Source organism: Argentina silus (assembly GCF_951799395.1).
Source record: "Argentina silus genome assembly, chromosome: 6".
Lineage (NCBI taxonomy): Eukaryota > Metazoa > Chordata > Actinopteri > Argentiniformes > Argentinidae > Argentina > Argentina silus.
Genome location: NC_139660.1, coordinates 7,823,370 through 7,845,246, shown reverse-complemented (window position 1 = coordinate 7,845,246; position 21,877 = coordinate 7,823,370). Strand labels below are relative to the sequence as shown.

At 49.4% G+C, this 21,877-nt stretch overlaps 1 protein-coding gene across 1 annotated transcript in view; it reads right to left on the bottom strand.

Annotated features, from left to right (window-relative positions):
* The window catches only part of herc2 (HECT and RLD domain containing E3 ubiquitin protein ligase 2), a 38,697-nt gene that overhangs the window by 2,540 nt on the left and 14,280 nt on the right, over nucleotides 1-21,877 (bottom strand). The window contains exons 27-86 of the mRNA XM_083671842.1: nucleotides 21,580-21,712; nucleotides 21,214-21,341; nucleotides 20,877-21,072; nucleotides 20,594-20,727; nucleotides 19,936-20,112; nucleotides 19,587-19,723; nucleotides 19,195-19,346; nucleotides 18,869-19,060; nucleotides 18,444-18,631; nucleotides 18,036-18,228; nucleotides 17,718-17,900; nucleotides 17,388-17,572; nucleotides 17,125-17,272; nucleotides 16,679-16,875; nucleotides 16,252-16,482; nucleotides 16,012-16,150; nucleotides 15,546-15,692; nucleotides 14,708-14,850; nucleotides 14,287-14,554; nucleotides 14,044-14,186; nucleotides 13,746-13,844; nucleotides 13,486-13,654; nucleotides 13,173-13,298; nucleotides 12,902-13,010; nucleotides 12,665-12,804; nucleotides 12,355-12,545; nucleotides 12,049-12,154; nucleotides 11,845-11,936; nucleotides 11,500-11,675; nucleotides 10,901-11,012; nucleotides 10,729-10,810; nucleotides 10,369-10,603; nucleotides 10,083-10,260; nucleotides 9,839-9,920; nucleotides 9,539-9,710; nucleotides 9,268-9,412; nucleotides 8,726-8,951; nucleotides 8,408-8,579; nucleotides 8,091-8,277; nucleotides 7,824-7,967; nucleotides 7,425-7,616; nucleotides 7,118-7,271; nucleotides 6,835-6,942; nucleotides 6,564-6,695; nucleotides 6,300-6,458; nucleotides 5,942-6,060; nucleotides 5,698-5,823; nucleotides 5,397-5,552; nucleotides 4,913-5,227; nucleotides 4,537-4,751; nucleotides 4,175-4,352; nucleotides 3,867-4,028; nucleotides 3,651-3,742; nucleotides 3,402-3,541; nucleotides 2,969-3,156; nucleotides 2,537-2,734; nucleotides 2,168-2,251; nucleotides 1,551-1,692; nucleotides 948-1,142; nucleotides 575-687 (exon numbers count right to left, since the gene is read on the bottom strand). Coding sequence (XP_083527968.1) covers nucleotides 575-687; nucleotides 948-1,142; nucleotides 1,551-1,692; nucleotides 2,168-2,251; nucleotides 2,537-2,734; nucleotides 2,969-3,156; nucleotides 3,402-3,541; nucleotides 3,651-3,742; nucleotides 3,867-4,028; nucleotides 4,175-4,352; nucleotides 4,537-4,751; nucleotides 4,913-5,227; nucleotides 5,397-5,552; nucleotides 5,698-5,823; nucleotides 5,942-6,060; nucleotides 6,300-6,458; nucleotides 6,564-6,695; nucleotides 6,835-6,942; nucleotides 7,118-7,271; nucleotides 7,425-7,616; nucleotides 7,824-7,967; nucleotides 8,091-8,277; nucleotides 8,408-8,579; nucleotides 8,726-8,951; nucleotides 9,268-9,412; nucleotides 9,539-9,710; nucleotides 9,839-9,920; nucleotides 10,083-10,260; nucleotides 10,369-10,603; nucleotides 10,729-10,810; nucleotides 10,901-11,012; nucleotides 11,500-11,675; nucleotides 11,845-11,936; nucleotides 12,049-12,154; nucleotides 12,355-12,545; nucleotides 12,665-12,804; nucleotides 12,902-13,010; nucleotides 13,173-13,298; nucleotides 13,486-13,654; nucleotides 13,746-13,844; nucleotides 14,044-14,186; nucleotides 14,287-14,554; nucleotides 14,708-14,850; nucleotides 15,546-15,692; nucleotides 16,012-16,150; nucleotides 16,252-16,482; nucleotides 16,679-16,875; nucleotides 17,125-17,272; nucleotides 17,388-17,572; nucleotides 17,718-17,900; nucleotides 18,036-18,228; nucleotides 18,444-18,631; nucleotides 18,869-19,060; nucleotides 19,195-19,346; nucleotides 19,587-19,723; nucleotides 19,936-20,112; nucleotides 20,594-20,727; nucleotides 20,877-21,072; nucleotides 21,214-21,341; nucleotides 21,580-21,712 — 9,525 coding nt within the window. The remainder of the gene's footprint in view (nucleotides 1-574; nucleotides 688-947; nucleotides 1,143-1,550; nucleotides 1,693-2,167; nucleotides 2,252-2,536; nucleotides 2,735-2,968; nucleotides 3,157-3,401; nucleotides 3,542-3,650; nucleotides 3,743-3,866; nucleotides 4,029-4,174; nucleotides 4,353-4,536; nucleotides 4,752-4,912; nucleotides 5,228-5,396; nucleotides 5,553-5,697; nucleotides 5,824-5,941; nucleotides 6,061-6,299; nucleotides 6,459-6,563; nucleotides 6,696-6,834; nucleotides 6,943-7,117; nucleotides 7,272-7,424; nucleotides 7,617-7,823; nucleotides 7,968-8,090; nucleotides 8,278-8,407; nucleotides 8,580-8,725; nucleotides 8,952-9,267; nucleotides 9,413-9,538; nucleotides 9,711-9,838; nucleotides 9,921-10,082; nucleotides 10,261-10,368; nucleotides 10,604-10,728; nucleotides 10,811-10,900; nucleotides 11,013-11,499; nucleotides 11,676-11,844; nucleotides 11,937-12,048; nucleotides 12,155-12,354; nucleotides 12,546-12,664; nucleotides 12,805-12,901; nucleotides 13,011-13,172; nucleotides 13,299-13,485; nucleotides 13,655-13,745; nucleotides 13,845-14,043; nucleotides 14,187-14,286; nucleotides 14,555-14,707; nucleotides 14,851-15,545; nucleotides 15,693-16,011; nucleotides 16,151-16,251; nucleotides 16,483-16,678; nucleotides 16,876-17,124; nucleotides 17,273-17,387; nucleotides 17,573-17,717; nucleotides 17,901-18,035; nucleotides 18,229-18,443; nucleotides 18,632-18,868; nucleotides 19,061-19,194; nucleotides 19,347-19,586; nucleotides 19,724-19,935; nucleotides 20,113-20,593; nucleotides 20,728-20,876; nucleotides 21,073-21,213; nucleotides 21,342-21,579; nucleotides 21,713-21,877) is intronic.

Below are 21,877 nucleotides of genomic sequence, written 5' to 3'. Positions count from 1 at the left end.
CTGACATCAATGTCATCCCACACACGTTTGAGAAGCTCATGATTACAGCGTGACCACAGGAGAGTCTCTCTCTCTCTCTCTCTCTCTCTCTCTCTCTCTCTCTCTCTCTCTCTCTCTCTCTCTCTCTCTCTCTCTCTCTCTCTCTCTCTCTCTCTCTCTCTCTCTCTCTCTCTCTCTCTCTCTCTCTCTCTCTCACACACTTATGGAATTACAACTGGTTCAGACAAGCAGCTTACAGTAGTAGTAGCAGTTACTGCAGCTACATTTTTTTCACATCAACTATGAGTTATGTGTTAAGCATAGTACCAAGGGGTAATGGTATAGATCTGCGCTGGAATGTCAGACTAACAATCATGCGGTTTACATAACTGATCAAGAATTAATCTCAAACAGAAGCCAGGATTTTTTTCTGCTAAACTATTTTCAAAAATGTAAGAATGCTTATGAAAGCTATACCAGTTAAATTACAAAACATTAACATTCTATTTGTGAAAACTATATTTAGTACGTACACACACACACACACACACACACACACAAACAAACACACAAACAGGAGCAGATGTACAGCTACCTCACTGAGGTCAGCGATAGTCAGGTTCATGCCAGCCAGCTGTTTCCACACAGGCTCGGCCAGGTTGAGACTGAGAGGACTGCCTGTACGGATGGCGATCCCCAGAACCACTCCTAGAGAACACAGGAGAAGTGGAGAGCTCCATTATAGTTGCAGTACCTTCTGGATGTCAAAGATCTAATAATAGTCCTGAGAAGTAATTTAGTATTTATCCTAGTCCTAAAGACTAAATGAAGATTAATGTTTGAAAACATTTTGAGGAATAAAAAGCAAACCTATAAATCGACATAGCTAACCGCCATAGCTAATGGCTAACCCTCCACTCTGTAGCTGTGGTAGTGGAAGCAGAGGTGGAGACGGTTTGAGGACGTACCTAGGAAGCGGAACATGTTCATGTGGAGAGGGGACTTGACGGCGGGGTTGAGCAGGAAGCAGTCCCTGTTGGCACCAGACTCGTCACGGCCGTTGGGGGTGACGATGAGGAGCGGAGTCAGGCCGTTCTGCAGCTCCTCACACATCTCAGCTATGGACTCACTGTAGCCACCGCCACAGTCGTCAACAGACTCCCCTGAGAACCCACACACACACAAACAGGTGTTTCTGATTATTCAGAACATATTATTATCCATCATGTGTGCAGGCACAAGAGAGCTGTCAATGTATATAGTGTTGATTCTAGTCTTTGCATTTTTCCTTGAAGTCTCCTATTGGTGTCTGTCACCATGAGGACCAAAGAGGTGAAATATCAGAAAAGTCAACCAAAACCCCCAAAAGCCAGGTCACTTACAGTGGATGACTGAGGAATGCTCATCATAACCAAGATGAGGTGAGGTATTTATTTAAAAAATAATTTAAAAATTAATTTAAAAATAAATCACACTGTCCAGGAGGTAGGCACGAGTGTGTCAGAGACACATCCCATCCGCAGAATACGTCACCAGCCGAACTACAGTCCTCACTGCAACATTATACCTACCCACAAACTTGACCTTCCAGACACGGTGAGGGAGCAGCAGACTGTCTGGGCTGAACGAGCTCATCTTGGCACACATCTGACCAAACACAGACTTGGTCCCATCGGGACCCGCCAGGCCCCCTTTGCTGCGGGAGCGCTTCACCTGTGGGAGGGGGAGGGGGAGGAGAGGGGATCTCTGTTATGTGTCTCTACGCACACTGATGTTATGTGAGGTGGAAAGGCAGTACTGATGGGTGTGAATTGCTGGATGTGACAGCTCTCTGCACCGTGTGTAGCGTCAAAGCTACTGAGGGGTCAGGGCAGGTGCAGTGGCCCAAATGGAGGCTCTGTATGGGGTAAAGTCTATAGCTCTTGGCCCCAGAAACCCCTACAGAGAGGGTCTGGAGCACAGAGCATGTATCACACGTCACACAGAAATCCCCTTATGAAAGAAATCACATTCACATGTTAGACGGAGCTCTCTGTCTGGAGCACAGCCAACAAACAGAGAGAGGGAAGGAGGGAGGGAGAGGGAGAGCGAGGGGGGGGGGGTTTAACTGTACATTACACTGTCTGCTGCTTTCTAGAGTTCCTCCCAAAAAGTTGTACAAACAATAGTGTCTCATCTTCGACCATACCTGTATCCTATTGAGCTCCACCACTGGCCCGTGCTGCCTGTCCCGTACCATTGTAGCCTGAACTACCTTGCGGAAAGCAGCTTCCTGTGAATGAACAGAAAACTAATTCAGACAAATTCATGACTGGAAGTATAATTGAAAACAGAGGACAGTGTGAAACTCAATTCATGAATAAAGGATTCCTCTTTTCACGTACAGAAATCATTTTCATCTCCAATTAATTTTGCCAGCCAAATCCCATTGAGATATTGAAAAGTTAAAGTTGCTTATGGTAAATTCTGGTCGACTGTTTGTCGCCCACGGAGGTAAGTTTGTGTGTGTGTGTGTGTGTGTGTGTGTGTGTGTGTGTGCTGTAGACAGTCTCCCCACCTTGCCCTGGGAGATGAGAATGCCCCGGAGCGTGTCGAAGCCCACCGAGGGGCCATGTCCCGTCTGGCCCAGGCGGCCCTCTAGATCAAACATGGGGATGCAGGGGCAGAAGAGCTCGGAGATGTGGTGCAGCAGGAGCAACCTGTTCCTCAGGGCCATGATGGGGATCTCCTGGAGGTGGTTGTACTCCATGGGTACCTTCAAAGCACACACACACAAAGTATGGGTATAAGTATAACACTACAGGCTAGTAGATGCTAGCCTTAGAATAGTTTATTTCTGCTGAACAGCCATACTGCCATCTAGTGGTGACTGGTGACATAGCACACAGCACATACAGTAACCTACAGTAATCCAGAAACATGGTAGGACGGTTTAAACGTGCAATCTAACAAACAGACAGGGAGTTTCCATCACATTCCACTATGTTACCTGAGCTGGCAGTTTCCCAGCGTTGGTGGGCTTGCTAGTGGACCAGGCCAGAGTGTGAGCTGAGCCACAGGCCACTCTGTTGATCTTTTTGCCCTGCAGCGCAGCAACCAGCCGCGGCCTCTGGATGGCGTTGGTTGTCCCGTCCCCTAGCTGGCCCTCGTCATTGTCCCCCCAGGTGTACACTTCTCCTGAGTCAAACAACACAGCACCAACTTAGGAGATGAACACACATAGCTAATGCCAAACTGTTGCTACTCACTTACTGTTAAAACACTACGCTTGAAACAATTAGTACAAAAAGTTCAATTTGTCTACAAATGCAAACTGCTAAAAAAAGGTCAGGGAGTTAATTCACAGAAATATGTTTAGTATCATCGGGTTTGGTATAATTGTGTACAGTGAACACAGGACAGGACAGAAAAACGGCTCCTACCATCCTCGGTGCAACACACACAGTGGAGCGACCCGGTTGCTATGGCAATGACCTTTTTCCCCTGCAACCCCTGGACCTGCCTGGGTCTGCGCACGTGGTCGTCAGAGCCGTGACCCAGGCGATGGTAGTCCCCTTTCCCCCTGGGAACACAGATGCACACAGGGAGGAGTCACAACCCTGAAACTACTCTATGGTGGGTCTGTGTGTGTGTGTGTGTGTGTGTGTGTGTGTGTGTGTGTGTGTACGTACCAAGTGTACACGGCTCCAGACTTGGTGAGAGCCACAGAGAACTGTGAGCCACACTCGACCTTCACCACCCCAAGGCCAGTGAGAGAGTCAATCTGCAGCAAGCAAGATCAAAGTGATACAATAAATAAGTGGAAGAACATGTACATACATCTTTGTATAATAACTCTGTTACCAATACAGTGAGGTAGTGATGATAGTTCGAGGCCTGTACTGTACCTTCATGGGAACCTTGCAGCCGTCACTCCCTCCGCGGCCCAGTTTGCCGTAGTCCCCGTCCCCCCAGGACCAGACCATGTCATCATCTGACAGACACAGCGTCTGAGCGTCCCCGCTGCCACACGCCACGTCAATGACCCTGTGACCCTGCAGCGCATCCACCTGGAACACACACACACACACCTCTAAATCCCCTCTGCTGGAGCATTGCCTCGTACAGAATGGTCCTCATATGATGCACTGTTAAAGAGAAGGTTGGCTACCGATGTGTGTGTGTGTGTGTGTGAGACATTGGGACATGTGCTCACCAGTTTGGGCTTGAGCTGGTCTTCACTGTCTCCGTGGCCCAGCCGGCCATAGCGGCCCTTGCCCCAGGTGTAGAGCTCTCCGCTGGCGGTGATGCAGGCGCTGTGTGCACCTCCGGCCGCTACGTCCACCACCTCCACCCCCCTCAGGGACTCAATCACCCGGGGACGGTCACATGGGCTGGAGGGGAGGAAAGATCATAGGTCAAAATAACTACAGCAGTAGTTCTTATGGATGTTAAACCTCAATGTTGGCAGTAATTCTCATGGCAGATGGCGTCATATACGGCCCATTGTAAACAGTGTGTGCGTTAGTTCTGTACTGACAGACAGTGTGTAAATGTGTGTGTCCCACATCTCCTCACCTTCTGTTCCCATGGCCCAGTTTCCCATCCTCAGCCTCGCCCCAACTGTACACCTCCCCCTCGGAGGACAGCGCTAGGCAGTGCTTCCCTCCAGAGTTGACCGCCACCTTCTTGATGAAGACGTGCTGGATGGACTCCAACAGCGTGGGCGTGGACACGGACTCGGTGCCGCCGATACCCAGCCGACCCCCGGCCCCGTACCCTGTTGCATAGAGCTAAGAGCAAGGAGACAGACGACCAAAATCACATACCAGTATTTCATGATTAGGATTCTGCGTGACAGGCGATTCAAGGTTACCCCTCAACAGCTGTGGTCAGTTTAGTTAATGACGCCATTGAAGGTGATTGACCGTGTTAGCCTGCTGGAACCACTTGCCTTTCCATCGGCAGTGACTGCAAACAGAGTCTGCTCTCCCCCGATGAGTTGCACGGGCCTTAGGGTGGCCAGGGCCTCGGTAGGGGTGGGTACTTTGACCTTTGCCCCCTCTATGCCCCCCAGCTGCCCGCGGTGGTTGTGGCCCCAGCCGTAGATGGTCCCGCTGCCCCCGGCTGAGAGGGTCCAGTCGTCCGGGCGCCTGTTCATCCACTGGACCAGCTGCTCGTCCTGCTCCCTCTTGAACAGGTCGTGGCTTTCATGCAGGCTGTTTATGCTCTCGTGGTCAGCCATGAGCTCGCGGATTTTCTTGGTGACCTTCGGAGGGTTAGAACGAGTCAAAAGGAGAATTAACTGGATGCTTCGGGCCAAAGAGTGATGAGAAATAAACACAGGCAGTGACACAGCATGACTTGGCGCGCGCACACCCACCAACCCAACCAACCCCACCCACCCACACCCACCAACCCCACCCACCCACACCCACCTCATCCAGGAAAGGCCTTGGCAGCGGAGTCCTCTTGTCCAGAGCGACGGCCACTCTGGAGGCGGTGCAGTATCTGCGGAACCACGCCCACTTGTGTGTCTCCGCACAGCAGGGCAAGGTGTCCAGCTCCAAGTCACACGCAAGTGCAACCAACACCTACACACCAACCAGACACACAACAACGACATTTAAAACACACATGTACTGGCCCCTCATCCACACATCACACACACTTCATACCGGTCCATCATGCACGCAGGCACACACACTACTGTACAAGAGACATGAACCATGAACATACCTTGAAGAAGGGGCTGTGGAGCAGCTGTTTCCCTCCTCTGACGATGGGGTCCTCGTACTCATACTGTCTCTGCAGAGCCTCCGGTAGGCCCTTTACCAGGGCGGCCAGCGCACTGCCTGTGAAACTCTACAAGGGATGGATAAGGTTTGTTTGGGTAGGTCCAGTGTGGGGCTCTGTATGTAAATGTCTGGATCATGCCAAAATATATCTCCCTGTTGTGTTGGGAAGGAGGACGCTGACTCACCATAGAGCGAGCCTCCCCTTCACTGTCCCCCAGCAGCCTGTTGATGTTGATGGACTGGCCATACTCTGTGGTCAGCAGCTTACGGAGCCTCTGCAACGCCCACATGCGGTGCCCTGCCGCTTTACAGAAGACAGGACACAGGATCATCAGTACAATACAATGGAATGGGAGTTAGAAAGACTGGGGATTCAAGACATCCGATCCTATTCAATGACTTATTATAAAACAACATCCTTGTGGCAAATCTTTCACTGTACGGCAAATCCTACAGTTTTATAAGTATGAAAAAAGTAGTTTGTGTTTTCTAGTAGTTCTATATGAGAGTAGATGCGATTGAGAGTTGTGGGCCTCCTCCTACCCAGGGCACTGAGCTGGGCACAGGCAGCCAGTGAGGCAGCCAGCCTGGGCACGATGCTCCTGTTGGAGGCGAAGTTGAGCCTGAAGTCCAGCAGACAGGTGACCAGGTCCATGGAGGGGCAGGACAGGATGCAGCGGTCAGACAGGAGGTCTTTGGGACCTGTTGTTGCACATAAAACACAGAGTCAGTCAAATCAAGACCAAACAAAACACCTTAATCAGTGAGAGTGTGTGTGAGTGTGTGTTTACAACACTAGGGACTTACCAGCTGCAGGCATGATTGGGTAGACAGTGAAGCGCCAGCCCCAGCCGTTCACAGAGCCGTCACTGGTGAACTTCCACTTGAGCTCATCTCCAGGGATCCTCAGCTCACTGGACCAGTCAGACCACTCCCTCCCTAAGACACAGACACACCACACACACCAGAGGAAGACAGGCGTGAGCCACTGAACTTCTTAATACCCAACATCTATAAATGGAACATGCATATCCACACGAAAAACATCCAAGACTTGAGGGCAGTTAAGAATGATCACCTGATCGAACAGAAACAATCCTATTGGCCCCATCCATGATGGTGAGGGGGTCATGTCTTCTCTCTGTGGAACACTGACGGTCAAACTCCACCCTTAGTCCTTCAGCACCTACAACACACACACACACACACACACACACCTGAAAGTATCCCTCAACACAGAAAAGGTGGCAGCAGGCAGCACCTTATACTGTATGCTTTTTCAAAGTTCCGCCTTTATTATGTTTTATCCTCTATGGTTTTAAATGTACCTCTTCTTATCTGACCTCTGGCTGTGTGTTTACCTGGGATCTTGACGGTGCCGCTGGTGGAAGTGTCATCTGTGTATGGGTGGCTGCTCTCCACCACCACCGGCTGAGAGGACAGACGGCCGCTCTGAGAGTCCGTGGCCACATCCTCCAGCTCAGTCACACAAAGCTCCAGGAGCATGTCAGCAACCTGCCAGATAAAGACGCCACAACACAGGAAAAAAAATGTATAATCGCAATCAACTCTAAGATATACTGTAAAGTAAAACTCTCTACAAACACAACAACTAATACATTATATCTCATCTTGATTTGCAACAACGGTAAACAAATAATACTTCACCTGTGGATAAGCTGTGCCCATGCCAGACAGTATAGCAGAGAGCACCTCCTTGCCCTTCTCCCCAGAGCGTATAGACACAGCCAGCTTGAGCAGGTCCACCATGACGCGCGTGTCGTCAGACACAAGCAGGCTGGTGAACTCATCAAGGTACTGGGGCTCCGGACCCACAGTTTTACTCTGGCTCTCAGAGTCCTGGAAATGACAAACACACACTTAGATTATGGTGTGTGTGTGTGTGTGTGTGTGTGTGTGTATGAGGTTAACAAGTGTGGTTACTGTAACTGGTGCTGCTGGCAGAGTATGATTCCATTCATTTTTAAAAAAGAGTCTAAGAAAGGCGCTTTTAAAATGAAAGTATTATTATTATTATTATTCACAAAGTCCAGATGAGTCATTCACCTCTTTGGTTTTGGTCATGGTCTCGGCGATAATGCTGGCTGCCCCGGGGTCGTCAGTGACGGGGATGAAGGGACGAGAGGACGCGGCTGAGGCAGACGGTGTCACAGCTGATGAAGGGGTGACGGCGTCCTCTGAGGAGGTGACCTGTCAACACAACAAGCATAGATGTATTAGCAATTAGGCTAATAGTTATGGATGCCGTTTCAGGCACCTTTCGCTACAGATTATACAAATAAAAAAATCTGGGTGTCAGTTAGTGCTTCTCACCTCTCCCCTCTTCTCCTGCCAATGGTTGGGACTGACACGCTCCTCAGCCTCGGGGGGGATGGGGGGTCCCTCTGCCTCGGAGGGGCTGGATGCAGAGGAGGAGTCAGATGGGGGCACAGGGGAGCTGGAGGGGCACTCCATGGGCAGCATCATACAGGCGGGCATCAGAGCATCGACCACTGCATCCCTGAGAGAAGATATACATCCAGTCACAACAACATCCACTGATTCAATTTACAATAATGACCTAAAACTAAAATCAAGGTTAATATGACAACAGAGTAGAGTGGTATGGTGGAAATTCAGGGAAGGCTTACCTAGCATACATGATCTGCAGAGCTGAGAGCACATGGGAGAGGGCCTGCTGTTTGGCCAGGTTGCCGTCCAGAGAGAGCAGGATCTTAGCCAGCGAGGGCCGATTGGGCTTCACACTGCTCTGACCACTCATTTTATTGTTCACTGTAGATGAATCACTGTCTGACTGCACACCTGGAAAGCACCATGCACACAAATACATCATACATTTGATCAAAAATTATTATTTTAATCATATTTCTAAACCATGAGGCAATGTTTAGTATCAAACAAAACCAGGTTGTATTTGGGGCACTGGTTAGGGAGGTGTCAAGGGTTACCTAGGTAGGAGGCTCCCAAGGAGTCCCTGGCAGTCTGGAAGAGGACTGGCTCATGGACCGATGGCGTGGTCACGTCCACAGTGGTCCAGGCCACGCTGTGGGAGGAGCCACAGGCCACGCGGGTGATCTTCTGTCCCTCAAGGCCCTGCACCAGGGTGGGCTTCCTGTTCACCGTGGTGGTGCCGTTCCCCTGCTGGCCGTGGTCGTTGTCACCCCACGCATACACCTGATGGACGGAATCCAGACCAAATAAGGAAGGGAAAAAAACCCACCCTTCACCACCTTCAATCGTGTAAAGTGGACAAATATAGAAAATCTGGCAGAGCTCTCGAGAGATTCACTGCTGCAATATCATTCAATTACTCCTGAGTAAGGTTATGATGTAAGGTAAAGGGAGCTGTGAAATACGGAAGGTCAACAGCTCCCCAGGGTCTGCAGCAGGAAAGTAGATCCATCACAGCCAGAGGACAGTCACCCATTTGGAAGGGTGCCGCGAAAGTAAATTAACTAAGTGCCCGATGTTCTAATGCTCCAGCACAAACCTGTCCTGTCTCAGTGACGGCAAGGCAGTGCAGCGCCCCTACGGCCACATGAACGATCTTCTTCGCCCTCAGCCCCTCCACCATCTGGGGTTTACGGACATGGACGTCTGTGCCGTGGCCTAGGCGGAAATAGTCACCTTTGCCCCTGGTCGGAAATAAAGCAGTTGTCAATTTAATGACATTATTACGACATGAAATCGGGAATAAAAGTACCATCATTTATGTTTAATCCAAGATTGGTGTCACTGTCATTCAGTTTTATACAGCTTACCAGGTCCACACCACTCCGGACTTGGTGAGAGCGAGGGAGAACTGAGCTCCACATTCGATCTGGCACACGCTCTGCCCGTTGAGCCTCTCGATGTTCTGGGGGATGTTGCAGCCCTCGCTGCCCCCTCGACCCAGCTTACCAAAGTCCCCATCCCCCCAGGAGAACACACACCCTGCGAGGGAATAAAGCACAAGCCAAGAAAACTGTAAGGAACCCTATCCATCCAGTCAGAGAGAGAACCAAAAGCCAAAACACAGTTTCCACAAAAATGCAGAAGCAAACAGTCACACATTTAAGCACCTTCGTCAGTAAGGGCAAGAGTTTGAGCGTCCCTACTCCCACAAGCCACCTGGACGACACGGTGGCCCAGAAGCACCTTCACCTGCGTCACAAACACAGAGAGCAGAGATCTCCATTAAGAGATGCAGTACAGTCTCACTTTATCTGCAGTTCCATGGCAGAACTACAACTACATGGACAGTACATTGAAGAAGAGAAGATGGTATCAGCAGGTTAACACAGAGGTTGGGGATACTGTACGTACCAGTTTAGGTCTGAGCTGGGTGGTGTTGTCCCCGTGTCCCAGACGGCCATACTCCCCCAGGCCCCAGCTGTACAGCTCCCCACTGGAGGTGATGGCAGCGCTGTGGGAACTGCCACAGGCAATGTCCCGGATGCGCTTGGTCTTCAGCGCCTCAATGAGTCGAGGCTTGTCACAATTCCTACAGGGAAACATACAAAGGCTTTTAGGACTACTCATCTGTTGACGGTGTTGTTGTCTCTTGCAATGTTGTTAGAAATAACACCCGAAAAACTGTCTGAGGACTTACATTCTGCTGAAGTGTCCCAGTTTGCCATCGTCTCCCTCGCCCCAGGAGAACACCTTGCCATCCACAGTCAGAGCCATGGCGTGGCGGCCACCTGAGTGCACCGCCACCTTCTTCACCACGTAGTTACTGAGGGCTGTGATCTGCCGGGGGATGGGGATGGTGCCACTGGACAGGCCCAGGCCCAGCCTGCCATTGGTGGCCTCTCCACAGGCATACACCTTCCCCTCCACCGTCACTGGAACATCAACACTTGAGTTACACACACACACTACTAACTCAGTTACAAACACACACTACTAACTCAGTTACACACACCACATCCACTTACATACACATTATTGACAACTCTAACCCACTTACCCGCAAAGAGACTCTTGGATCCACCTGCCACCTGCACCACGTTGAGGGCAGAGAGGGTTTCAGAGAAGGATGGCACCTTGATCTGGGCAGAACACAAAAACACATGGGTTTGGTTGTGTGTGTGTGTGTGTGTGTATACTCTAGACATTGCCACTAAAGCAGGCTTGGTTACCTTAGAGCCTTTGAGTCCTCCCAGCTGATCCTTGTCATTCAGGCCCCAGACAAACACTTTGGTCCTGATGGTGGCTGCTGACTCCAGCCCTGATGACTTCTTCCGTGCAAGACTAGAGATGCAAAAGAGAGAGAGGGATAATCAGGATGCAATAACACCAAACTGATTGTATTGGTAAGTATGAAAAGCTCAGCACAGCTAGGATACAAGAAATGATGTTAACAAGAGAACCTTTGATCTTCAAAAGAGTCCAACAAAATGCTGCCAGGGGCTATCTTTGATCTGCCTTGATTAAGAGCCTTTCAGCAGCGCAGTGGATCTGAAATGTCATCAATAACCCCCGCCTTCCAGAATCTGATATGCTCTCACTTATCAATCTGCCAATGGGCCGGATTGAAACAAAAGGCTGCCAAATTGGCCAGGACAAGTCCACAATCCTGGAAATGGCCAAAGTGGCCAGATGGCAAACCTCACTGATGATTGAAAGGACCTCATACACACTAAAGAGGCTGGAATGCAGAGGACAGTAGCACATTCAGGGACAATTGTGATCTGCAACAAAGACGTAGCCAACTTTCTTTCCTTTCGGTCCTCATTACCTCCCAGTGGCAGTTTTGTCATCGTCCTCCTCCTCGTTGTCAGACGCCAGGAAAGGGACAGTGGCCAAGTCTTCGTCCTCTGCTCGGATGCGGCCGACGATTCCCAGTCCGTGGATCTTACAGTCTATGCCGGAGCTGCGGCACTGCTTGATGGCGATCTCAATGTACCTGTGATACTGGACGACAGGCGGCACACTGGTCACGTTCATGCACGTGATATAGGATAAGAAATAGCTGTACTGTATTTTCATTGTAGAATGATACAAGAGGTCTTGAAGACTGCTGTTGGTATAGTCTATTTGGATATTGAATAAAAACTGTTAATAATAAGCTTAGTCGACCAACCTCAGTGCAGTCGTTGAGAAGGGGGACGGTGGTGTCAGTTGGGTTGATGTTGATCGTCTTCAGCTCAATCAGGTTGTTCAGAGAACTGCCGCCTATGTAGAGACAGAATATCTTGAGTGAGTACACTACCGGGACAAAACCTTAAGGAAATACATGGAAAACATACTGAAGCAGTCTGTAAAAAAACTCAAATGGCTCTTTTACCTGACACAACGACCAGTGAGGGCATATAGCTGCTGTCTGCAGGATCCACCACCAACTTCAGCTTGTGGACCAGAACATCTGGAAAGAGCTCCAGACGAATCCAGTGCTGGGGACGGATAAACCGTAAGACACCACCATTCAAACAAACCGCCTCTACCAGGCTACACCAACAGGTGCCTTACAAACCAAAGTCACAAAACGATGGCGAACACCTGCATCGCAACATACTACACAAACTCCTCGACTACTCAAGTTTAGCCAATGTTCTTTATGCTGAGTGTTTGAAAGCAGCCCAGCGGCACCCACCTTTCCCTGGGATCCGGAGGACTGCCAGCACTGCTCATTGCTGTCAATGAGGCGTGAGGCCTGGTTGACAGACGACGACACGTTGAGGCTCTTGACGGCACGAGACCACTCGTCGATCAACATCCCCCGCTGGCTGTTGTGGTGCCTCTTCAGCTGTTTCCCCGAACGCCCACAGAACGCAGGCGACTGGCCTGATAGTGAAAAGAGAGAGAGAAAACACAATGGAAAATCATACACACTCATTATATTCACACACACACACACACACACACACACACCTAAGTCCTAAGTCTGAGACTGTTTGACTGACCTGGCTCATTGATCCTGCCAAAGGAGTGCCTTGTATTGTGTTTGCGGGTTTTGAAGCAGTTCTCACAGAAGTCAAAGTCGTCACAGTTTCTGCATTTGAACCTGGGCCCGTTGATGGGGAACATCTGGCAGCCATCACACCTGAGAGCAACAGCAACAGAGTGGTCAGAGTTCATGACCAGTGTCAATGGGTACTTAGATTAACATGGTAAATGTGGTGTCAATCATGCGGTCATACCGAACTCCTGGGTGAACACTGGGCACCAGCTCCATCTCAGACAGCAGGCCAGTCCAGTGAGACTGCTGAGGGAAGTCCACGATCACATCCTTCCCATTGGCACTGAAGGCTGAACAAAACACAGGGCCATTAGTCAACACAAATAAAGGGTCATTTATTCAGATTATTTCTTTATTATTTTTTTACATACACTTATTTGCACCTACAGCTGACAACTTAAGCCAAAAAAAGTAATCTGTCCCAAACTGTATAGCAAAAGAGACAGCCTTACCCTTGACCACTCCCACACTCCTGTGAGTGACAGAGCCCCATTTATACTTTGGTGTTGTGACTGTGGGTTTCACTCTCACTTTGTCCCCAATCTTGATATGGGAAGGAGAGCTCTGTGGTGGGAAACCTGGGAAAAGGAAAGGACAAAAATACATTTTTCATAAGATATAGTAACATACAGAACCAATCTCATTCAGTACTAGCTCTCGCTCATGGTGGGCCCAGGTGCAGTTATTGACACTGAAAATATATTGAGTCAGTAATATTTACATTAAGCAAAATGGACCTAAATTAGAGGTAAAAGCAAAGTTTACCTAGAAGCTCGGTGTGGATGTAGCGGACCCAGTACGTCCCCCCTTTCTGCTGCCAGTCACATTGCACATTCAAGTCGTGGAGTCCGTCTCTGTCCAGCTTAATGACCTTCCCAACATCTCCCTCATACACTTCCTCATACGTTCTACAGCACTTCACCATCATTCCCACCTTCACAGAGGATGTCAAGGGTCAGTCAGACAGGCAAACCCTCTCTTATGCATTTAGAATACTTTTGTACCATCTTAAACACTGCCTTTACCTGAATGTTCTCCCGCACATACACTGCATAATCATCGTTGCTCTGGAAATCCGACCTCTTCTTAAACGTCTGGCTCTCAGTCACCACTGCACCAGGAGGCTGAAGAGGCATTAGAAGTCAGAAACCTCACTTCACTCATTCAAGTCACAAGTTGAGCGAGTTACAAAGTGAACTTTTGAGTTACAGTAGTGATGGTGGATTATCAGAATACTGTTGAGTCAGCAGCAGCGATTGTACAGGCTGAATGGTGATCAGGTTAGGGTACAGGGTATACTGGGCTAAAGCTGAAGTAACGTACCACAGGGAAGACAGGCTCTGCCTCCTCCAGCTCCTCCAGCACCTCCTCGTCCGAGTACTCATCCGACACAGTGTCTGCATCCGAGAGCTCTGTGACGGGAACATCAGGGTGGTCAAGCAGCCAGCCCACCAGGGCCTCCACACCTGAAGAAAACACATTCAGTTAATGTCTCTCCACGTGCATGCCCACGCACACAGACAAATACACACATCATCACACCCATACAGTACAGAGTTACTGTACCTGGTACACCAGAGGCACTGCCGGTGGTCCCAGACAAAGACTTGAGGGCAAATTCTATGTTTTTCCTCTGGAACCCCATATCCATTAGCTGGAGCACGATGGGAAGAGGGGGGACAGGGGAGGCCTTCTGTTTCTTCTGCTTTGGCGGCCGAACATGCTGCACGGTGACGGGCGTGGTGGCCTCGCTGGAGCTGCTGTCCTCAAACAGTGGTGAGGAGGGGTGGGTGGACTCCACTGCCAGGTACTGACACACCGCCAGCGCAGCAGCCTAAACATGCAGCAATGCACAGGGTCAGGGTTCAACAATTACAACATCAGGTTATTCCCATGCATAACTAATGATTTCCAGCACACGCATCACATCTGAGTTAAATTAGGGCTAAAACTTTTTTAACCAGAGATTGGTTGTTGTTGTTCTCACCTCCAGCTCCTGTCTGTCGAAGATGGCCTTGATGGGTGAGGGCTGTGTGGCAGCAGAGAGCAGCTGCTGCAAAAGGATGAGGGGGGGCAGGGGACCCTCAGGAGACAGGTCCCCAACGTCTGGAGATGACGCCACTGGGTCCTCTGCACAGACAGACATCAGTCACCCAGAGGAAAAGAAAGACATTGGTCTTTCTTTTACAGACAGAGTATGTGCCACAGCTTCTTATATTGAAAACACAAAAACATGTACACAAAGATGAAAAGAGATTTAATTTCTTGTATGTACAGATTAGAAAGACTTCTTAAATCAGCATCCAAAAGGGCAGCAGAATGCCTCAGTATACTGAAAAAAGGATGTTGCTTTAATATAACTATAATCTGTAAATAATATAATCTCAACAACTCAAGAGACACTTCGTCTGAGTCATCGTTATTCCATTGACCCACACGGGGCATTATACTGGCCCTGCAAGGTGTGCATACTGAAGCCTGATGGTTCATCAGTCATTGCTAGGCATGTGTCCTGTCCACCCACGGACAGTGGCCATGCTGGCTTTAATGAACCTGCTCTAGTGCATGACACAGCTCATTGGGAGCAACAGCCATGTCTGCCCACCCACTGGGCCCCTTGTTAGCAAGCAGCTCAGTAGCTTGCTTGTCCAAGCGCACACTCCCTTGTGGCCCTCTCCTCTGCGTGTGGGTAGAGACAGGGCCATGTTATAAGGCTTTATTATAGTTCATTATTTCTGCTTCTCTTTTCACCTGAGCTCTGCAGAGAGCTCATTCATGCTAACTTCCCCCACCAGTCTGATCCTGACCCAGTGCTTAGTGCTCACCGCTGGGGTTGGGCGCTATGTCCAGGACGGCGGCTTGGGAGAGGATCTTTCTGAGTTTGTCCTGGTGGGAGAGCAGGGCCCGCGCTGCCTTCAGGACGTAAAGCCTCAGCTGCTGGCAGCGCAGCAAGTGGATGTCCACCTGGTCAGCTAATAGGAGAGACAGACACGCTGTTACACATTGGACTGGGATTCTGTTTCCAAAAAACACACACAACAATAATATTTATGAATCAGTTATTTCAGTGGTCCTCTATAGGAAAAGATTCCGAGCCAAACAAACAGTTGAGCTGTGAATATGTGGTCCGGTTACTGACATGAACAAATGTAAATCAATGAGCACTGACAAACAGGATGTATAGTTAATTTGTGTCAGTCCGAGCATGCAGTACCTGACTAAACATTTGACTCTGTAATGAAATCACTGGGTATAATATTTATTAGCAAGCGTGTTGTCCTGGGTAGATACCTGTTAGCCCTCGGCTGAGGGACTTCTTCATGCGCTGTTTCTCCAGCTTGCTGCCTGCCAGGTTGACCAGCTGGGCCCACACTGCCAGCATGGGCTCTGTGAAGGGCAGGTTCTGAACACTGAATGCCACCACTGGAAGCTAGGGAACAAGCACAATGTTACCACAATTGAGTTACTGTCAAACTTGTCTCTGTGCTGTTACTATTTTGTGTGTGTGTGTGTGTGTGTGTGTGTGTGTACCGGTTTGAGCTGACTGAGCAGGCACACCCTGCAGGTCCTCATCTCGTGAAACTGCACGGTGATACGACCCTTGGGCGTGATGCGAGTCACTGTGCCCTCTCCGTACTCCTCGTGAATGACCTGGCCGCCCAGCCTCAGGCGGCCGTCGATGCCCCCTATCACTGCCAGCACAGCCATCAGGCTGCCCACCCTGGGGCCCTCCGAGTCAGGGAAGTACTCCTCCAGGAGCGACTGCATAGGAGGAGAGGGCGAGAGAGGGGATCATGCTATTTTCAACATGACCGAATGAGTCTTCAAGAAGATGTGTTAACAGTGTAAGCATGAACAACGATTGCTAATAGAGCTGAAAAAATTATCAATGTAGGTACACCAGAATAGGAGAACCCCTTATGAAGTTATGACTCCATTAGTAATGACTCCTGCCTACCGCTTCAGAATGCCGGCCAGCCATGATGTCTCCGATGCAGCTGAGCTGGGAGTTGATGTAGTCGTTGATGAGGCCGTTCCATTGGCCCAGAGAGTGCAGCGTGCGCAGCACGGCGACTATCTCCTCAGCCAACGTGCTGCTGTGAGTGGCTGTGAGGGAGGCCTGGGGGCGGGACTTCCTTCGCCGCAGGGAACCCTCTGAGACCGGGAACAGGGACAGGAGGACACATATTACAGACAGACAGCAGATTCTACTGACACATCCTCCATACTGTATGACATTTCAGATGTATTTTTAGGGAAAAGCCTGAGGGTAAATTCAAGTAGGGCCAGCACACTCAAATGCTCCAACACATACATTTATTTTCTAACTAAGACAGACAGGATTTGTTCATAATAAAGACAGACAACATCACATTCCTGAAGGGGCCACAATGCCATACATACCTCTGAGCAGGGGCAGGTCAGAGGAGCAGGTGCTCAGCAGACTGCCCAGGAAGCCAAACAGCTTCTCCACCAGGAACTTCATGTCCTGAGAGCGCTCCATCTTATCCCAGGACGGGAGCACCGCCTGCAGCAGACGAAGGGCCAGGATCTGGGAAAACAAGGATACATGAAATAAGAGGCAGTCTCTCTCCTCCCTACGACCTCTCCTATCAGTCCCACTCTCTCTAGTCTATAGCATGACTCGTGGACGGTTCTCTCCTCACCTGTCTCTGTAGGGTGACTGCGTTGAAGGACTGGTGTCCCTCTACGATCCTGATGAGTAGGCCGATCCAGGCCGAGGTGCTGAGGGTGCTGCACATCTGGGGCTGGAGGGCGATGCTGCGGATGAAGCCCAGGGTGCACCAGCTCCTGTGCTGCTCCCGAGACACCAGCCTGTGAGACGGACAGCCTGACAGGGACAAAGGTCAGAGGTCACAAGGGGAAGATGTACAACAATATGGTTACCTCATTTTCACTCATGGAAGTGTTTTTTTTGTATCTGTAGCGCACACACGCACACACACAACCACTTTACACCGTCTCCATCCAGTTACCTGTCTTGTCATTGGCTCCACTCTCCACCAGCATCCTCAGTAGCCCACAGAGTGTACGTGTGGCGTCCGTCTGCATAACCTCAGCATAGATCCCAGACGACAGAGAGAGGGTCTTCAGCAGGTTCACCGTACTGGTCAGCATCATGGCCGTAGGGTGAGCACTCTTCTCCATTGGCTCCCCTTCTACCATCCAGAGGAAACACAGAACATATGCCAAAACATGTTCGAGGGGAATGTCATTGCACTGATAACTGTCAAAAAGATGTGTCTTTGCCATTCATCTAGGTCAAACTAGAGCGGTGCAGCATGTGTACTGACCAGTGTCGTCCTCTGTGTCAGAGTCCTCGGTGGCAGGCTGGGTGGCTGGTGGGGGCTCCGCCAGTTTGAGGTCATACTTGCCCTCCTTGCCCATCCTGTAAGAGTTGGTGCTGCTGGTGTCCCATTGGACCCTGATCCAACCGTCCTCCCCGAGCTCACCAATAACCCGCCCAAGACCCGGTGCTGGACCATCCTACACACAAACACATATGACAGTCAATGCAAAGATTATTGACAATACAAGGGCAATCAAGCCAACACAAGTCAACATTCAACAACATTTTTTCATGTCAATAAAATAAAATAAAAACCAATGTGTTTTGGCTACAGGTGTCAGCAATTGCAAACCATCTCCATGTGCATTGGAATTGTAAATCATCATCATCATCAGTAGTCTAGTTAAGCCACCTGATCTCCCCATTTCCAGTCCAGTCCCCTCATGACCCGTGTTCCAATCTTCATCATGGCTGCCAGTTCTGGGCCGGAGGCGGGCAGAGGGGCCGGTGCGGTCTCCTTCCTGGACTCCTCCAGTACTGTGGCTGAGCCCCCATGACCACCGGATCCCAGCTCCTCCTCTGCACTGTCTGTACTGGGGCCTGGAAAACACAGCAACACCACAGAAGCATTAACAATCTTAATTAACCCCTAATGCATTGTAATAACTGCATAAAACGTACCCAACGCGTGCTTATTGTATCAACAAAGTTATTTTGTTAATGCACCCAACTGTAGAGCAGCACTAATACATCGGAGTACATTTCACCCTGTGCACGGTAGAAGAGTTGTTCTAATTAAGGCCTGAGTGCTGAGTGTTGTGACTTGGCAGGCCTCACCGATGAGCCTCAGGATGCTCTGAGTGAGGGCCAGGGTGCCCGAGTTGAGCAGCAGGCTGAGGCTGTTGGCGCCATGCTTGAGGGACAGCATGTGCAGCATGGACAGGAGGAAGCGAGCTTGTGGAATGGTGCCAAGGCTTGGTCCCGCTGGGCTGTCATTGGTGATGGTCTGCAGGGGAACGGGCTGCACACCTGAAGAGGTGAAGAAGGTTAGTTTGTGTTCATCTAGAGCATGAAATAAAGTATGCACATTTGTAGTTTGTTGTAGTTTGTTTGTTGTTTGTAGTTAAAAACTCAAATGAGGCACATTGTTGCTGCTCACTCACCCAGCTCTTTAAACCTGACGCTGGCCTCCAGCAGGATGTTGCGGACGTTCTGGATGGCCCAGGCGTACAGCTTGCCAAAGGTCACCTCTAACAGCATGCGGTTGAAGGGGGGAATAAGATCCACGTCCTTCAGGCAATCCGATAGGGGCTCCCTGAGGGGTACATTAAAACATTACAGCCAACACACTGCAACTAAACACACGTTAAAGCAGAGAAACCAGCCTGAATTAAATCCTTTACATATCTTTGTTACATACAGTGTACGTCAACACCCTTGGGCAAAATCCTCTATATGTAAACAGCAAACACACTCTGTAGTTTATCAATGAAGTCAACAAAAGCAATATTTTTAATTTGCTCACTTTTATTCACACATCTGTCCACACACATACCCAATATTGGTCCCTTCTGGTATGACCCTCTGCCAGCCACAGAGCATGGCGTACTGTACAGACGGCAGCAGGAAGCTTTTGGAGGCCAGCTTCAGCATGGTGTCGATGCCCTCCAGCCTCACCTCAGCCCGCTCCAGCTGGGAGAGAATTAATGTCAACATCTGTCATTTTCCTTAATCTCCATATTCATCCACTGCACCTCATCATCACTCATTTTTCTTTCCACCTTTCTCTTTAATTCCACATCTGCTGCATTGCCCTCATTATCCCTGTATCCCTGTGTCCTCGTCCATCTTCTCCTCCGGTCGGGGCCATATGGCCATTATTCCCTGGCCAGACTGAGACCCACCTGTTTCAGTAGACACTTCCTCATCTTCTCCACATCCAGTGGCTCCTCCTTCAGGGCAAACTCCACGATGGTGCTCATGAGGCTGGACTGAGAGAAGACCCCCTGGACACTGTGCTTCAGCCACTTGTATTTCTGAACATTGGACACAGTGTTCAGCAGAGGCTGCCACTTGTCCTGCTGTAAAACAGACACACGAGTAAAACACACACAGGTCAATGAAACCGATTCATATACTGTATGGATGCATAGCACAAATGCTGTATACTTTTACCCATATTTGACCTACATTTTACTTTTTATATTGTATTGACAATTGCAACAAACCACATTCTGCCTTAGGCAGATGTCAGAGTGTGGCAGTGACACAAAGTGAAGGCTACAACTTATGACTTATGACCTATCCCTGAGGTCAGAAATAATAATAATTTGTGAGGTAGTCTGGGAGACCAGCCACTCTTCACCATCAACGAGCAGAGAGATTAAACTAGCACTGACATGACGGCTGCACTGTGAATAGAAACACACATGGCAGTTGGGGGAGGGAGGGGGGGGGGTGACAAATACAGACACTAATTTTAAAGTGTGAGGTGTGAGAAAGAGAGATACGTGAGAGGAGGGAGAGAGAGAGAGAGAGAGAGAGAGAGAGAGAGAGGAGCACCTTCGGTGTCTTGTTAGTGGGCGGTTTCCTGTCGGCAGGGGTTGGGCTGACGGGGACACAAAGTTCCTCCTCATTGGTCCCTTCGTTCTCTAGTTTTGGCTCCTCTACATCAGCAGACTCGGACTTCTTGGGCACTGAAAAAGCAATGCAAAAGAATGCATTAAACATCAACAGAGAACTTATCAATACATTTCACACCATACAGCCTAATCCCTATGAATTATAGATGAAAGCAGAAAAAAAGAAAAAAGAAAAGAAAAGAAAGACCAATTTTGAGCCCCACCTCTTTTTTTCCTGCGGTCCCTTATAAGTCTCTGGGTGATTCTCTTCCAGCGTGGCTGGGCGCTCAGCAGCTTCAGCTTGGACACGATAGAGAGGTCATTGCTTACGGCTGGACGCAGCTCGTTGAAGAGGAAACGCAGACGCTCGATCACAGGGGCACACACCTCCTTATAAGAGCGACCCTGCTCTTGGTGCGTCTGATGTAGAGAACATATGCAAACATGAATAGAAAAAAAAACAATAACCTCTGTATCGATTACAGCATTATCATTATAGTGAGGATTCCATTATTTTTCAACGCAGGAGGGTGTCAAATAACATGTGAGCATGAACTATACCTTGATTAAGGAGCACTTGGCCTGGTACACCATGCGACACACGTCAATCACAGATTTGGGGAGGGACCGCTGCTTTCCCTGGTCCACGCCCAAGGCACATTGATTGACGAGTGAGAGAGCGATGTGACCTATGAGAGAGGCATGAGCAAAGGTCAATCACCCAGTCACTCATTTCTATGAATGAATATAATTTTTAGCATCAAATAACACTATGGAGGTAGCAATGTCGCCAGAGTGCACCAGAAAGTGAAACTTTCTAACATAAACTTATAATATTAATATATATGTAAAACATTTCAAAGACCACAATGACGGATAAAATGAGCTCCCATCCCCCGCCATTGTGAGGGCAGTTGCTAAGGTTACCAAGGTCTTGATGTTTGAGCAGGCAGCAGAGCAGCAGGCGGCCCACTTCTTCCACAGGGTGCTCCAGGGGGAAGGTGATGGGGGTAATGAGGTGGTACTGCTTACAACAGCGCTCAATTTGGCATAAGAAGTCCTATGATGTCAAAAACAAATCACAGAGGAACACAAAGCATCAGCTCTGTCCTCATGTCTCTGAGTGGACAGAAAGCAATCTAACAGAGACGTTGAGGTGATCATGAAGAGAGTAGTTGACGTTCAAAGATCAACTCTGGGTGTATAACATGTCTTCTCCTTGGGC